This window comes from Acomys russatus, chromosome 9 (genome assembly GCF_903995435.1).
Source record: "Acomys russatus chromosome 9, mAcoRus1.1, whole genome shotgun sequence".
Lineage (NCBI taxonomy): Eukaryota > Metazoa > Chordata > Mammalia > Rodentia > Muridae > Acomys > Acomys russatus.
Window position 1 is genome coordinate 64100427 of NC_067145.1, and position 16348 is coordinate 64116774.

Consider the following 16348-nt stretch of genomic DNA (forward strand, 5'->3'; position numbering starts at 1 on the left):
ATGTAGATATCTGAGAAGAGATAAGTACTTTGCAGTTTTTTAAAGGACATACTGGAACAATCTTGTCTTTCCTTCCTGAGCAGATCCTTTTGTTGTAAAGTAGTGTGTGGCATGTGTAATATGTGTGTGCAGTGGTTAGTGTCTGGTGTGTGATGTGTAGTCAGTATGTGGTTTGTATGTATGTGAGGAGGGACAGCTAGTGTTTGTATGCACAGTACATCCGGTGTGTCTGCGCTGTGTCTGATGTGTCTGGTATGTGTGTGTGTGTGTGTGAGTGTGATACATGGGGTGTTTGTGTGCTGTGTCTGGTGTGTTGTCTGTTTGTGTATGTGTGCCCACACACTGTACGAGATGCAAAGTGACACAAAGGTTAGTCAGATGAGGAGATGGACAGTCAAGTAGTATTTTATTATTCTTTGTGGGCAAAATCTCTGAGCAGTATTCCATCTGAGCCCCAGAAACAGAGAAAGGAGCAAGGAGCTCACCACTACCTTTCTGAGGTTCACGGAGGCAAGCGGCCCTGACCGCTGCAGATGCACATTACAGTTCACAGAGGAAAACTGTGTCTATGAATTTAAACCATGGCACTAACATGAATCTACAATTACTAATCAAAACAACAAAACAACAATGCACCATAGCAGAGAAGGAGCATATGTCAAAAGGAGGGAGAAGAACGCAGGGCTCACTCCAAAGCCAGCCCATCACTCACTGGGCAGCACCAATTGTCTGGGGAAGAAAGAAGACATTTTACTTGCTTTAGTGTACTGCTCTCCTCATTAATCTTCTGATGCTTTATAAGGGACTAAACAGAGAGCAAATGCCATACTCTTGAGCATTAAGGTCATTGCTCTCACAATCAGGGCTTGCTACAGAATCTGTACACTCTTGAGGAACTTACTCTGTAGACAAAGCTAGCGTCAAACTGAAAGATCCACCTGCCTCTCCCTCCCAAGTGCTGAGATTAAAGGCGTGCGCTGCCATGCACAGGTCTCCTTTAGAATTCTTAAAGTAAGAGAAAGGTTTCATGGGGAGGCCAAGGCCAGACAATGTGACATTTCATATTGGAAGATGCTTTTCTTAGTGCTGTACAGGGACAAGAAAGTGAATACTTAAAAACAACACTGTCTGCTCTGGTAGCCACAGTCATATGTGGCCAGAGGCTCACACTGGACAGCACCAGAGACCACTTCCACCACCACAGACTGACAGGTACTTGTAGGGTTTTTAATGACAGGCCCCCTGGCCTATATATTTAAAATATGCTCAAAAGCTCCTTATTGGTATATTTAATTATTCTATAGTCCTCCCAAACATTAATAGGAAAAAGTAGATTGTAGAGTTGATTCTGATAGGATAGTTCCTGATTTTATTCTGATGATTACAAGTTCTCTTAGTCCAAAAATAATGTTCACAGGTGTCACTCAATCAGTCCTGTGATTTTTCCCCCCAAAGGCTTATAGGCTAATAAGAATGAAGTACACAGACAGACACAGACACACAGACACAGACACACCGACACAGACAGGCCGAAGTACACAGACAGACACAGACACACAGACACAGACACACCGACACAGACAGGCCAACCACAAACCATGGCACCAAAGAGGAAAATGACTTTCTAATTTGGAAACAACATATGTAAAGAAAGAGAACCAAAAAATATGAGACATCTGAGAAAAAACAAATGGCCAAGGACAAAACTGACAAAAGTTGCCATGTGCTGCAGTATAAACGGGCACACGCTTTGAAAGGTGAGCTCACCCTCCAGCCAGTGACCAGAGAGGATCTCGCACACACAACACACATGAAAATGTGTTAAAGCACCACGGCTATGCTGTGTTCTAAACATACTTCCTTTATGTAACTAAAAACGTCAAAGGAGTTTTTTTTTTTAATGATATGGAGAAGTTTATTATAGGAGCATGGGAGAGCAGGGAGGGACACCCCACAGAGAAAGAGCGACACAGACACACGGAGAGCGACCAGACAAGAGAGAGAAGCAAGAGCAAAGGGGGCTTTTTAAAAAGGTTTTTTTTTTTTTTTCAGTTTTGCTTGGTAAATTCATGATTATTTCATGAAAATCAAATGTTAGCCAGCTTCAAAAAGAATAGTGAGCGGGGTCCTCAGCGCTGACCGTGAGCAGGGTTTCAGACGCAAATGCGGACATGCTTCGCTGACAAGCTGTCAATGTGAAATGATGGGGGGCACACGAAAGCACGTTTGTAAGACCTGGTCAGCCGAGGGACCTCTGGCTTTTCTATGTAAGATGTACAGACAGGATGTCTTGGGCACAAGCTGACTGTATCCAGTAAAGCACTTAACACACGTATGCACACACGCACACACACATAACACAAAAAGTCTGAAGAATATCTACCTACAGAAAAGGAATTCTGTGACTTTTGCTTTTCTTATCTGTTACTTAAATACTTTACCACATTGCTGTTAAAATGACTTAAAATCTCTCCTAAGTTAATAAGTTCACAGGAACAAGAGTATATAACTAGATAGGCATATTTTTCTCAAAGTAAAATCTAATTAGATACTCATGAGCTACTTTTAAAAGGCAGCAGGCATTCTACAGGAACATTCTTGGAGATGTAAGCTCCCTAAAGTCAAATTACTTGGACTGAGAAAGGAACACTTGTCTTTACAGCCTTCGGGCCTGACTCAGCTGGGACACAGCCTGTTCCTGCTGATGCTTCAAGCCACCTGGGCCCGAAGGCACAACAAGGTGCCCTGGGTCTCTCCCAGTGATTACAGGCACATGTGCTTTAAGCTCACATCTTAGTGGTAATGTTTGGCTTCCTTCTGCTCTCTGTCTGTCTAGGACTGAGGTTCCTCTCTACAGATGTCCTTGGTTGTGTGTGTGACTATCCAAATTTACCGAACATTCCAGAAAGACCGGAACACTGATTCTGACTGGAGCCAAAATTCTAGAGATTTTCAGTCTGTGAACCCCAAGCTCCTTTAGTGCAAGAATATTTCAATCTAGACACTCCCTTATTTCTTAATAATAAAGATGGCTTTTATTACAATTTTTTGTTTTGTTTTTAAAAAGAATTATTTAGCAATTGTCATTTTCTTGAACGTAACTATTAAAACAACAGAACAGACCTAACTTAGAAATGATAGTTTCTTTGGAGGTTTCAGAGCTGAAGGTGAAATTCCCCAAATTCAGCCTCAAACACAAGCTTCCGGTGTCTTGTTGGGGACAGTTCACAGACTATGTTATAAATACGTAATTTACTGTGTGTGTGTGTGAGAGAGAGAGAGAGAGAGAGAGAGAGAGAGAGAGAGAGAGAGAGAGAGAGAGACAGGCAGGCAGGCAGGCAGGCAGGCAGACAGACAGACAGACAGACTGATGTAAGACAATTATATCCTTGTATCATAAAAGCATCCAAACTGAACAACAGAATAGGATGAAATGGCCATGTATTTCTGAGCCAGTTAACAATGAAATTAAAAAAAAAAAAAAAAAAAAAAAAAAACAACCAACAACCAAACAACCAAACAAAGAAAAAGACCTAATCAGAACCAAACAGAACAACCATGGACAAGAAAAAGAAATAGAACTTTATAAATACTATTTTCTTCAAAGTATGATTCCACTTCTGTCTCTTATATAAACTCTCAGTGCTTTTACTTAAACTCTTACTATGAAAGTGAAAACTGATGATTAAGTTAAAGACCTGATGGTGCGGGGTGTCCCCTCCCCGGGTCCTTACTGCTTTAATACTTGCACATTTTTCTCTTTGGGGGACGACATACAAAGGATTGAATCCAGGTTCCCACACATGCTAGGAAAGCTGATCAGGAATCTCCCACTGAGCTCTATGTAAAAGTCCTCTTTACATTTTCTTTGCTTGCTGGCTTGCTTTTTTTTTTTTTAAATGGACATGGACTCAGTGGTTTCTCTGTGCTGGCCCTGAACTTACTCTGTAGGCCCAGCAGTCCTGTGTAGCTGGCCCACCAGGCCTAGCTCTTCCTCATAAGAGGCCAAGTTTTTACTTCCTAGAAGATAAGCGATATGTATTTGCTTTTAAGAGGCACGATGCAAACCCATGACAACAGAACACAAGTGACACCAGCCCTCTGCTCAGAATGGTGCCTGAGGCCAAGCCTGCACTGATTTCATGTGGACATCCCATGCTTTTGAAGATCTAGAAGAAATCTACCACCTCAGCCTTGATACTGATACTTCCAGATTCATTTGTTGATACCGTCTCATATTTCCCAATAAATGACCATGAAACAGGGTTATTAATGCTATTCTAATTGTCTTTTGTGTACATTTTAAGCTAATTGGGTTCAGGTAACCAAGACCTCAGTTAGTAAGGACACCCTGCATGAAGTGGACTGAGGTAAGCAAGACTCAGTTACCATGGTGGACACACTAAGATGGGTCTGGACATTCACTGATCACGCCCAGATGAAGTTTCTGACTAAGATTAAAGAGAAGAAAGTTGTAAAAATAGAATTTTTGAGAAATTAAATAATCATTCAAACTGCTGAAGTATTATTTAAGGCATACTAAGAACCCGAACTTATGCTTAGCTGGACAATGTGACGACTCTCGCTAAGTAGCTGAGTAACACAAATTATAAAGCTACCAAGCAAGTTCACACCAGCACCATCAGTGCCTTGTGAAATGCAGTACTTAGCCACCACACATCACTCATATCATGACACACTACAACCGCACAGCATGCGTGTTCTTCAGTGAGGAAAATGATTGAAAATTATTGTGCAAAATACATATTTTACCAACTGCACAATGCACTTTAAGTAATTAGAAATTTTAATGTGCAACTGTCCCTCCACCCTCCACATAAAATATGTCCACCCTCCACAAAAAATATAAGCAAAAAAATAAACTAAGTCATGATGACAGGAAAAAAAAAAAAAAAAAAGCAGCTTCCACAGCTATAAGACGGGAAGCTGACCAGGAACACTCCCAACACTGGGCCTTTTGCTGAGGTGTGCTCTCAGCAGCATTGACTCTGGCATGTATTACAAAATCAATATTGAACACACCTCAATGTGGCAAGCAGTTCATAATTTGAAATGCTAGCCTTTAAAGCAGTCATATAATCTAGAAATGGGTATAAAATATGTGAAGATATTTTATATGATTAAAATTCTCTAAAATGTACACCCTGAAACATGGGGTGTGCTCTGCGAGGCCCATTTATGAGAGTTGTATTCATTGGTCACAGTCATTTCAGCAGGTACCCCCACCCCCAGGATCCATCATTGACCTAGCGAGCCCACCTGGGTTCCTGGTGACACTGTTGTTCATGTTCCAACCCCCTGACCAGCACGTGAAAGCTCGTAGGTACTCACCCTGCAAACTGGGCACTGCCAGTGACTACTGCTGTCTCTAAGCCTGAACTCATCAGACAAACACTTGGAATGATACACACGAAAACACAGGTCACATATCAACACCTCTCCAGGCAAATGGCATTCAAAACAATACCAGTCATGAGTTTCTGTTTCCCAGTCCTACAAAAAATACAAAATAATTTCGTATGACATTTTGTCAATATCTTTATAACTAAGAACAAAATTGAAACTAAAGTCCATCACAAGTTAGGCATTATAAACAATTTAAGACATTCAATGTGATAAAACAAGAGAGAAAATACCTAGAAATATACTTTAAAACTTGGATTCTCTCCTATGTAGTAGCAATACTCAGAAATACCATCGGGTGATCTGATAGCAAACAACTCCGAAGTGAGTTATGTCCAGAGCTCTAATATTATCTTTCATTTAAAACTAGGACCTAAAGAATAACGTCATTTGTAAGCTGAGTGCCCACGACAACCGGCAGCTTTATATTTCCAACAGACAAACCTGTGCTTTGTCCTGCTTTTTACAAATCACAAGTGAGTGCCATGACTGCCGACACACTGCGGGACAAGGTCCGCAGTCACAAGTGGTGGCACGCACTATGCTTGTCTCCTGAACTGAAAATAACAACTCACCTAACGCCCATGTCCTAGCAGGTCACCAAGAGTCGGGGTGGTTGAATTTAGACAGATAAATTGAAAGTGTGAAATTAAAGGAGTAGTCCCTATGTAAAGAGACTGGTCACCACGCCAAACGCAGGGACGCAGGCTGCGTCTGGCTGTGGCTTGTCCTAGCAGGTCCAAGAGCACAAGCAGCTACACAAGCGTCTCTCAACAAGGTGGCCTCTGCACAGCCAGGACAAGCTGAGTACACACAGGAGACTGTCACATTGCCGTGTGCTTACAATTCATTCTTTACAAATGTCGTTCTTTGCTTTTCCTAAAGTAACACTTCAGACTGAAGGGTAACTCTTGACTCTTCTGCAGGTGCGGAAGCCAAACGAACAAAAGGAAACTGAAGTTGACACCACCAAGGCTACTTCCAGTAGAGTTCAGCTATCAGTTATTTTTGTGTATATCCACACTCTTTCCAAGGTTGAGCGTCTTCCTCATCTTCTCAGATGCTAATATTACCCCAGCAAGTGGGATTCAAGCTAGCACTCAGTCAACACTGACTACTGCAAGCACAACGGAATGCTACCATGCACTCACTAGGAGCACAGAGCCATGATTCGGGCAGAGCAGTCACTGCTACAGACATGTAAACTTTGTGGGTCTACATTTCAGTAAGAAACTCAGTCTTCACTGACCAGAACAGTAAGGAAAACTAGGACATTTAGCTCCTCACTGGAGCTGTATACTCCTTGCAAACCTATCTGCCGGAGTGATCCACTTGGACTGCAACCACAAAGTACTAATTTTACAAAACTACCCCAAAACAAAAGAATGAGAAAAGGCATCTGCACTACCACCTGCGACTCAGGGGCAACACAAAGACCTGCATGTGGTGCTCAGATGAACCACAGCTAGTCACTGCTGTGTCCATTTCAGGTGGTCAGCGCAAACATATATGATATTATTGGCTATTTCATTTTCATATTCAAAAATGTTTAATATAAATAAGCTTCAGAATTCTATTTTTTTATTTAAAGAGCTTATTCTAAGTTCAAACAAAAAAAGTATTTTACTCTCACAGCTGTTTGGAAATATCTTAAAGAACATCACTGATTATATGGACTTGTTAATGAAAAAACTGCCGTCCTTCACAATTTAACTCATCTTCACAGTATAGTTACCGCTGTGCAGGAAAAGCACCACCATTCCAGCTTTCCCTCTCCCTACCCCACCATTTCCCCTAACTATGAAGCAGACACTGAAATAATGGATCTGTCCTTGTTGGGGTACTTAGTTCTACTTTTAAAAATAATTGCAGGAATGCAACCATAAGGTAAATGAAACAACGTGCAGAAACTTTTCACGTTAACTTATTTGATTCTTTTCTTTTAAACACAAGGTCTCACTAACAGGCCTGGCCTGCAACTCAGAGAGATCTGCCTTTCCAATACTAAATTACAGGCTTGCATCTCCGTGCCTGGCTTGGTTATGTTTTTAAAATGGCTATTACTAATCTCATCATCATATGAGTTTAAGAAGACAATGCTTCTTGTTATCTTAATCATGGCAAAAGCTATTCATAATATATAAAACATGCAAAAGTGAAGCACAAAAGTCACTGGATTCCAATCTATTAAAAATTGAGTTATAAATGAGTCATGTGGACCACAGGCCAAGCTGCCTCCAGCTTGTCTTTAGTAAACAGAAATCATTTAAGCAGTGAGGCTCACACACACCAGTCACATCTGACAATATGCCGAGTTTACATTTGCACTGGATGCCACAGGATAGTCTGCTCAGCAGCATGTGTAAAACTCCACATCAGAACAAGAATGACTTTGGAGTGCAAACTAACACAGAGGTAAAGACAGCACAGTCTCCACAAACAAGTCTAGCAAGAGTTAACTGTGCTAACCTAACAAGACAGAACTCTAGTTTTTTTAAAAAAGGCAAAATTAAAGTAAAATAATGTAGTGCAAAATTAGTTCACCTTGTCTGGGGCTGCTGTCCTGGAGAAAGGCTGCGTACTGTAGGCCTTTCAAAATAAAAACAAGATAATCTTGGTCTCTGCCACAATTTTGCTCATATCAGGTAACACAGGGCTAAAGGGGTTTCGCTCATAGTTTATTACTTGACGTACAATTTACACTATTTGTCAGGCAATGTTCACAGAACACTCTATTACTGAGCTGATCATTAATGAAAAGACAGTAGCAAACTGAAGAGCTGTCACTAATTGTACAGGAAGGCTACGGATAGACACAGAAATCTCTCCATGAGACCCAGTCATGTCAGAAGAATGTCTTACTAGCCACGCATACTAGAACATGCCACAAATGTATGTCTGATTGATTTGAAACTGAATTACACTGGATTTTTTTTTTTTTAATCAGAACAATGAATGGGAACACGGTAAACTCAAATACCTCATCCATGAATTTTCAATATTTAAAATCACTAAAAATATGTAACCATCAAATCCTCACGTGTAAATGACTAACTGAATTTGTTAACAGAATTAAACTAACCCTGGATTGGTAGAGAACTCATTTTAGAGCTGTATTTGCACTAAAGCACACTACTATATACATGCTGAGTAGTGTAATTTATCCAGGCTGTACTCAGATCCTTCAGCTAGCAGCAGCCTATGATCTACTGTTCGGCTAACACTCTGGAGACAGACTGGTTCAAATCCTGGCCCTGACTCTCACGCTGTATAAACTTGGGCAGAGGACTTAGCTTCCCTACGTGTTCTCTTCTATCTGTAAAATGAACAGAATGAGAGCTCCTAGCTTATTGTGTCTTGGTAAGATGCAAACGAGTTCATATGTACACAGTGCACAGAAGAGTGTCTGGCACAGCCTGAGCGCTCAGGAGATGGCAGCCAGTGTTACTATCTATGCATTGCACAAAACAGGAACTACACCCCATTGATAACATGCTTCTAATCACATGAGTGCGTTTCTTTTCAAGCACTTAGAATTCATTATCATATCTTATTTTCACAACATTCTCTGAGCAAGGTAGAACAGGAAATATAATTAGCTCCAATTCAGGGACGAAGAGGAAGCTCAGAAATTTTGTGGCCATGTACCAAGGAGGGTGTCTGGAGAACTGTTGAAAGAGGGCATTTCAAACCTGGTCAAGGCTCTTCAATCATCCAAAGGCAATTTTAACTTTTTAACACCCAATGTCTTCAAGATAGACATACATACTACACCGCCGAGCATGTATGTAACAGTGTGCATTATAGTGAAGACACACTGTAAAATAAGTGCTGTGCGATTCTAGGATTTGTCTAACTCTGTTAACAAATCCAGGTATAGTCATTTACATGTGAGGGTTTGTTTTAATGATTTTAAATATTGAAAATAAATTACAATATTGCCCAGTGAAACAGAATTCAGAGAAGGAGAAAGTACCAAAAAGCAAGAATTCATGCACACACAGCCCACCAACACACTTTAAGGATAGAACCACTCAAAATACTGTTAAGCAAATAGTCTCTCCTTCTCCCCCCCCCCCCCACCCCTTGTCACTTCTCAGTAAGTCATGGGTCTAACATCACAGGGAGCTCTAGTGTAGGTGGTTTCTAGTTCACTAGTACTCACCAGCATTTACTTAATACTCAGTAAATAAAAGATTGTTTACTCTTCTTTGTAACTGAGGTTGGGAATGAATATTCAAAGAATATATAATTAATTCCATACATAAATAACCTAAAGAGACTAAAACATTTCGTATTTTAGAACAGCAATAGCATCAAAAGTACGTCAAAATTTATGTTTAAGGTATTTAAGGCAACAAGCTAATAGCAAATGTAACAAAAAAAGCAAAAATCTAAATTGCTTTAAAAAAAAAACAGTTCTTAAATTTACATGGTATATACAATATACTGGAATGTCCAGTTCAGCTTGAATTCAGCAGCCTTTCAACATGTTTCCTCAAGAGTGAAGGCATGCAAGCCAGGTGTGGTGGTGCACGCCTTTAATCCCAGCACTCAGGAGGCAGAGGCAGGTGGGATCACTGAGAGTTCGAGGTCAGCCTGGTCTACAAAGTGAGTCTGGAAAAGCCAAGGCTACAAAGAGAAACCCTGTTTTGAAAAAACAAACAAACAAACAAACAAAAACAAAAAGCATAAAACAAAAGAAAAGCTCCCGTGGCTATATGCAGTAAGGTCTGTGAGGAACAAGGGCATCAATTCTAATCAATGTCGTACCTAAGAGGTGTGAGCTTAGCTGAATTTCAAGATAAATATAAATCAATACTTCTAATAAGCTGTCCATTTGAGTTGAAAATAACCATTAATGACATTTCTTCAATGTGTCAATTGTGCCCTACTAGGGTGTGTAATTTCAGCACATTCATTCCTAAAATAATATACTCATTTCTTTAGGAAACTATGAAATATATATATCCATTAATTATGCCCTTTAAAAAAGAGTGTATCAAAAACCTAAAATAATGGAGAAGCAAAAAAATAACAGAAAAAACTATAAAATGCCTGCTTTTTATTAAGAATGGTGCTCCTCAGAGGTCTGAGAGTGGCTGCAGTCCTGATATTAGAAACAGTTAACTTGAAAGTCCTCAGAGTTAAGAGGACAAAATCTAGTCAGAACTGCAATTAGTCTGGACTCAGCAGTGGCAAGACAAGAAAGTAAGGACTGACTGTACATAAGCCTGTAACCCGAGGCTCTCGGTAGAGCCTCTGTTTCTATACTGACATGAACTAGGAGAGAAATGAGGTCCTGAGTCCTAACCCAGCAGGTCTATGGGAGGAGAAGACGGTTTTAAAGGAACATCATTTTTATAAAAGATTTTTAAGTCATATTCAACACTGGCAACCAAATTCTTCACTGTCAGATCAAAATTACTTAACAAATCAAAGTGCAGCCTTGTCCTGGGACTGTCAACAAAGTTGGAAATCACCAACAGGTCATGGTAACTGCCTGGTGTCAAGATACATATTGTATACATTTTATCTGCAAATGATCCAAAACTATGGTTACCTGTTTCCTATGTTACATGTCTTGGAAACACCTTTTTAACCTTGGTGAGCACTTTATAAACCAACAGGTTAATTTGTGAGACATTATCCTATATTGATTACAAAGATAACTGGTAAACCATAAACTTCACTCCCCTAGCAAATGGTAAAGATATACAGTTCTCAAAATTTAAGAATAAAGAGGATGAAATGCTAGAAATATGGACTAAATATTGCCCCAATCATGTGTATTTTGGAGTAAGTAGATGATAAAGCACTGTATGAACATGAGCCTGGACACATGCTGGCATGGGATGTGCACATTCAAGTGTCTGTGTGTCGCATGTCAGCTACTTAATCATTAATTATTTTGCAATACTGCGCTGGTCTTGCACAGAGTGCCAGAAAAATGCTGCTAGCTTTACAACCTCAAAAGAGAAAAGACACTGATATAGCAAAGTATTAAATGTTCAGGTAACAAAATGCACGTCCGTGCCCTCTTAGCTGCAGAACTCCACTAGCTGTGAAAGCCATGTTTTTGGCACTATTTGGACTCTATCAGTTAATACCAGTCTAGTTTTTCAGATGACCAAAAATCCTTGTGTTTGTCAGTACTGCATGTATGTCACTTAGAAGACAGGCCGGTGTGCTCAGTTTTACATATGCACTGACCGTGGTGTAAGCAGGCCGTTCACCCAGTAGTCTTGCTGTGAACGGTGCCCTTTACAGTCACCATCTCACACACACATATGGAAGTCGCCATGAAGATGCACTGCTCCATTTACCATAGTTTCTCCAACAGAACTGATGCTTACACAGGGGGCTGCAATTTGTGTATGAGATCACCACTGAGCAATGTCTGAGAACATTACGAGGCAAGAAGAAGGAATTTTAGTGATATAAGGGCCTCTGTCTTTGTATTATAATCCACTAGCTTCCTCAAAGACAGATAAAGTTTCATATAGGAAACTGTAAATAAAAATAATGGTCCAGATATACTTTTTTTTTTATTGTTTCAAGTTCTAAAAATAAGCATTAGCGAAAAGGAGGTAGGTAGTAGGAGTGCATTAGCAATGTGATGCCATCAACTGACTTTGAAGCTCTGTTCACACCCGCTGCTGGGAGGAAGGAAAACTATGCTCATGGTCTTTTCTTTCTTCACTCACTGATGGAAATGAAGCCAGGCACCCTCCAACCTCTGCTACGTAAAGTAACTCAGGAGCCGCAGCCTGCGAGACTCAAGAAGCAATCTTATGTATCCATTTCCGACTTCACAGCTGCTCTCTTCAGGTGCAAGAAGAACAGTGTCACTTAGTCTTGAAGTAATAGAACGGCCTCACTGAAGTCTATCATAGCTCTGAATGAAGCGCTCAACATACAAAGCACAGTTTAAAACTCTAGTTTTTACGACACCAAAGCAATTGAAATCACACACAAAGTATGAATTTGCAGAGTCCGAAATGCTGGTGTGCAGAGCCCTGGACCACAGAACTTTATGCAAGTTAGACAAGGGGGCCCTCCCTTCCATCAAACCTTCTTGACATAGTGTGTGTGGTGTGAGGAACATTTACTAACTTGGCAGTTCACCATAGACCTCCATCTGTGTGCAAACGACAGGGTTAATACAATTACACAAAGCCTGGGCAGTGTGGAATCTCATATTGTGCTACAGTGACATGGTTAATCACATGAACTTGTGGGTGTCCTAAGGCGTGAGGACCTCACTGTCAGGCAAGTGTGCACTGGCTCAGGTGGTGAGAGCCTCATATGTTCAGTCAGCTTCATTATCTACACCTTCAGCAAGATCTAGTCTTTTCAAGGGCAAGCTCTGTACAGGATTTATATTGGAGAGCACTTTTTAGATTACTTATCTAAAAAGACTCAGTTTATATGGTTAATAAAAAATTGATGCTTCTGGGATGAAGAGATGGGTTAGCAGCTAAGAACACACCGGCTGTTCTTCCAAAGGACCCAGGTTAAATTCCCGGCACCTACATGAGAGCTCACAACTGTCTGTAAATCCAGTTCCAAAGGACCTGACACTCTCACACAGATATATATGCAGGCAGAACACCGATGTACATGAAATAAAAGTAAATTAATTTTTTAAATTGATTCTTATACTACACTGTCTATAAACACTTATTTTAAGCATTTTAAAGTTTTAATTTGTAAGTAACTATAAATTTATAGAGCACAGTATGATGCTTTGACACATATATATGTTATGAAAAGACCAAACCAGACTAATAAACATATCTATTTAAAGTCTATTCTTTCGCCTGTGTTGAAATACACAGTACATTATTGTTAACTCTATTGCCTTTCTGCACAAGAGACTGCTACTACATATACTTATTTACTGGTCAAACACTTGCTTTAGGTATATTTGTGTAGGCTTCATGGATACCTTTTTATTTAATCTTGGTGTGGTTTGAATGAGAAAGGCCACCACAGGCACATATATTTGCATGCTTGGTTCCCAGTAAAACTGTTTAGGAAGGATTAGAAGGTGTGGTCTTGTTGGAAGTATGTTTCTAGGGGTGGGCGTTGAGGTTTAAAACGGCCACAGCAGGCCCAGTGTTTCTCTCTCTCAGCCCCCTGGCTGCCTGCTGTGTGCACAACACTCCCACTGAAATGCAAGCCCCCATCAACGCCTTCTCTCACAAGTACCATCTTCATCATGGTGTCCCTACACAGTGTCAGAACAATAACTAAGACAATCCTTAATCACATGGAACAAATGTTAGCATGCCCACAATGCAGCTGAGCACTGATTCTATGAAGTTTAAACAATTCCAGACTTATAAGCAAGGAATGTTTAAGATAGACATTACCTCATCCCATATACAACTTTACCCTTGAGTCTTTAGTTATATATTCTATAAGCACAAATTTGATATACCCAGCTACATTATACATGTATATTTAGTATAAAACTGCTTGTGAATAAGAATGAATTAACATTAAACCTGTAAAGCTGCTGTTTAATATATGTTAAGATTTCATGTAATAAAAAAGAGAAGGAAAGAGGACTATAAAAATGTGCAAAGAAAACATGTAAAAATAAAAAGGAAAATTTAGAACCTAATGCTGTGGAAAATGTATAATAAGCTAATTAATTGCTTGATGAATTAAAGAAATTTCAGTCTGAGGAAGAAAAATTATACATATATATATCTCACACACAAATCCTGAAGGAGAAAATAAACCCTCGGCTCTAAGAAGCATGAGCACATGACCCATACGTCCAAGTCCTGGATGTAAGCCCAGCTCACACATTCTCTGCGCCAACTTCTGAATCTTTCAGTGTCCAAGTGCTTGGGACAAAATACACCACGCCGTCTGGACTGTCCTGAGTCACACTGGACTCCCAGTTTCCGCCTTTGCTCTACCTTGGCTAGTGGTATAAGCTACAGCAGGAATTTGACAGAAACTGCTCTAATGGCAACTGTCACATCTGTTCTCAAGAGTATCTGCAGTTCACAAATTAAAGTGCATTGATATGAGGAATGATTTTTCTTCCATGTTTTCTGTTGGCAGAAAACATGAATTTTCTTTTCTGAGTTTTTTTTTTTTTTTTCTGAGGTTTTGACATATAAATAACACTGGTAGAACTGTTAGGCCTGACCAACTCCCTACGTTTAGAATTACCATATATGATGGTGGTTCTATAGCCAGTCTCACTGAATCTCTGGATTTGTCTGTCACCAGAAAACAAAATTAAGCAAATTATTTCAGAAAAATTTCCCACAAAATGAACCAATTTAAAATTTTATGAGATTTTTCAAATTTTAGATTTTAGAGAATTAAACATTTTAAACCTATAATCTTAAAAGATGTTTATTATAATAATGAAAGCATTCCTAATTAGTTGGTTAAAATACCAAAAACATTATGAAAAGATAGAATACTACACATGAAATCAGTCTTTGTGTAGGAAGAGCGTGCCTCTCCATGTGCCTCTCAGCATAGAACCACGTCCTGACAGGCAGCAGCAGAGTGAGTGCCTCCCTGAAGAGAAGCCATAGCTGGCGACACACGAAGGTCTGAGAGAGCCATCTACTCATCCTGCTGGACTTGGGCTCAGGAATCAAAGCCTGTCCGAACGCACTGGCCAGCATGGACCATGGCCAGTCACTCTAGGCATCGGGACCTGTGTACTACTGTGCATAAAAATTCTGCCTCAAGCCACCCAAGTGAGACAGCTTTCCTGAAGAACAGTGTGTCCCTTTCCATGATCTGGGCAGTGTAAACACTGACCTGCATTGAAACATTTTTAAACTAATGTTAGTTGAAGTAAGTACTGGAAAGGCCATGATTAATATGAACATTTAATTTTGTTGTTGTTTTTGTTTTCGAGAAAGGGTTTCTCCGTGTAGCCCTGGGCTGTCCTGAAACTTGCTCTGTAGACCAGGCTAGCTCAACCTCAGAGAGCTCCTCCTGTCTCTGCCTCCTGAGTGCTTGGATTTAAAGGTGTGCAACACCACCATCAGGCTTAATTTTATTTTTTAGATGCAAGATAACAGACAGAAAAGTGAGATATTTATAAAAGTTAGTTTTTGCCTAAGGAATCACAAAAAAGGGATCAATACAGAGCCTTAATGTTAATAAAAATGTTAAGAATCAAATTTCTGACAATAAATTTCTACAGGTTGTATTAATATTAAGAGAATCCAAAAGTACAAATTTCTAAATTTGTCAAATAAAATATACTTACAATCTCATCTCCTGGTAACCAATATCCTTCCTGTTCAATACCAGCTTTTGAGCCTTTGCAGCCCACTGTTAGCGTTTCGACAATAAGACCATCTTTCACAGCTAAGCTCAGCTGCCGGGTGGTCTCTTTGGGATGCATGCCGTGGACTCGGGACATATACCTGAGCACAGAGGAAACCCAGAGTTAGAGAAGGAAGGCCCGTTTGTTCCTCTTTCATTATGACCTGCATTTATGGAAGGGATGAAGGAAGGAAGAGAGGAAGGGGAAAAGGGAGGGAGGGAAACAAGTATCCAAGCCCTCAACTCCACCATCATGCTAGTTTGGCTTTTGTTTTGTCTAATTTCATGGAAAATGATGAATTAGACAAACATTTTGTTTCCAAACTCTTCAAAGATTATTACAACACAAAGTTTCCTTCTAAAACTATCCCAAATTAAATTGAAGGCATAAAGCGCTTGTGGCATGAGTTCTTTTATGCTGTACCATTTTAACATTTTGTTTTTAGTCATTTGCAATGTTCTGAATGTAGGTTCACATTTTAAACATTTTTAAAGACATAAGCACATTTTTAAAGCTACAAACACAATAGTAAAGTAAGGGAACTAAGAAAGAAAGAAAAAAGTAAAAGAGCAAATCAGTTTCACACAAGATGGGGCAATCTAA

At 39.8% G+C, this 16348-nt stretch overlaps 1 protein-coding gene across 11 annotated transcripts in view; it reads right to left on the reverse strand.

The window, feature by feature from the left end:
• The window catches only part of Zmynd11 (zinc finger MYND-type containing 11), an 85101-nt gene that overhangs the window by 19053 nt on the left and 49700 nt on the right, over positions 1 to 16348 (reverse strand). For 8 of the 11 annotated variants that reach the window (XM_051151465.1, XM_051151467.1, XM_051151466.1 and 5 more), the window contains exons 3-4: positions 15686 to 15845; positions 5353 to 5514 (exon numbers count right to left, since the gene is read on the reverse strand). In XM_051151465.1, the coding sequence (XP_051007422.1) occupies positions 5353 to 5514; positions 15686 to 15845 (322 nt within the window). The remainder of the gene's footprint in view (positions 1 to 5352; positions 5515 to 15685; positions 15846 to 16348) is intronic. The other 3 variants (XM_051151474.1, XM_051151473.1, XM_051151470.1) reach the window with 1 other exon arrangement.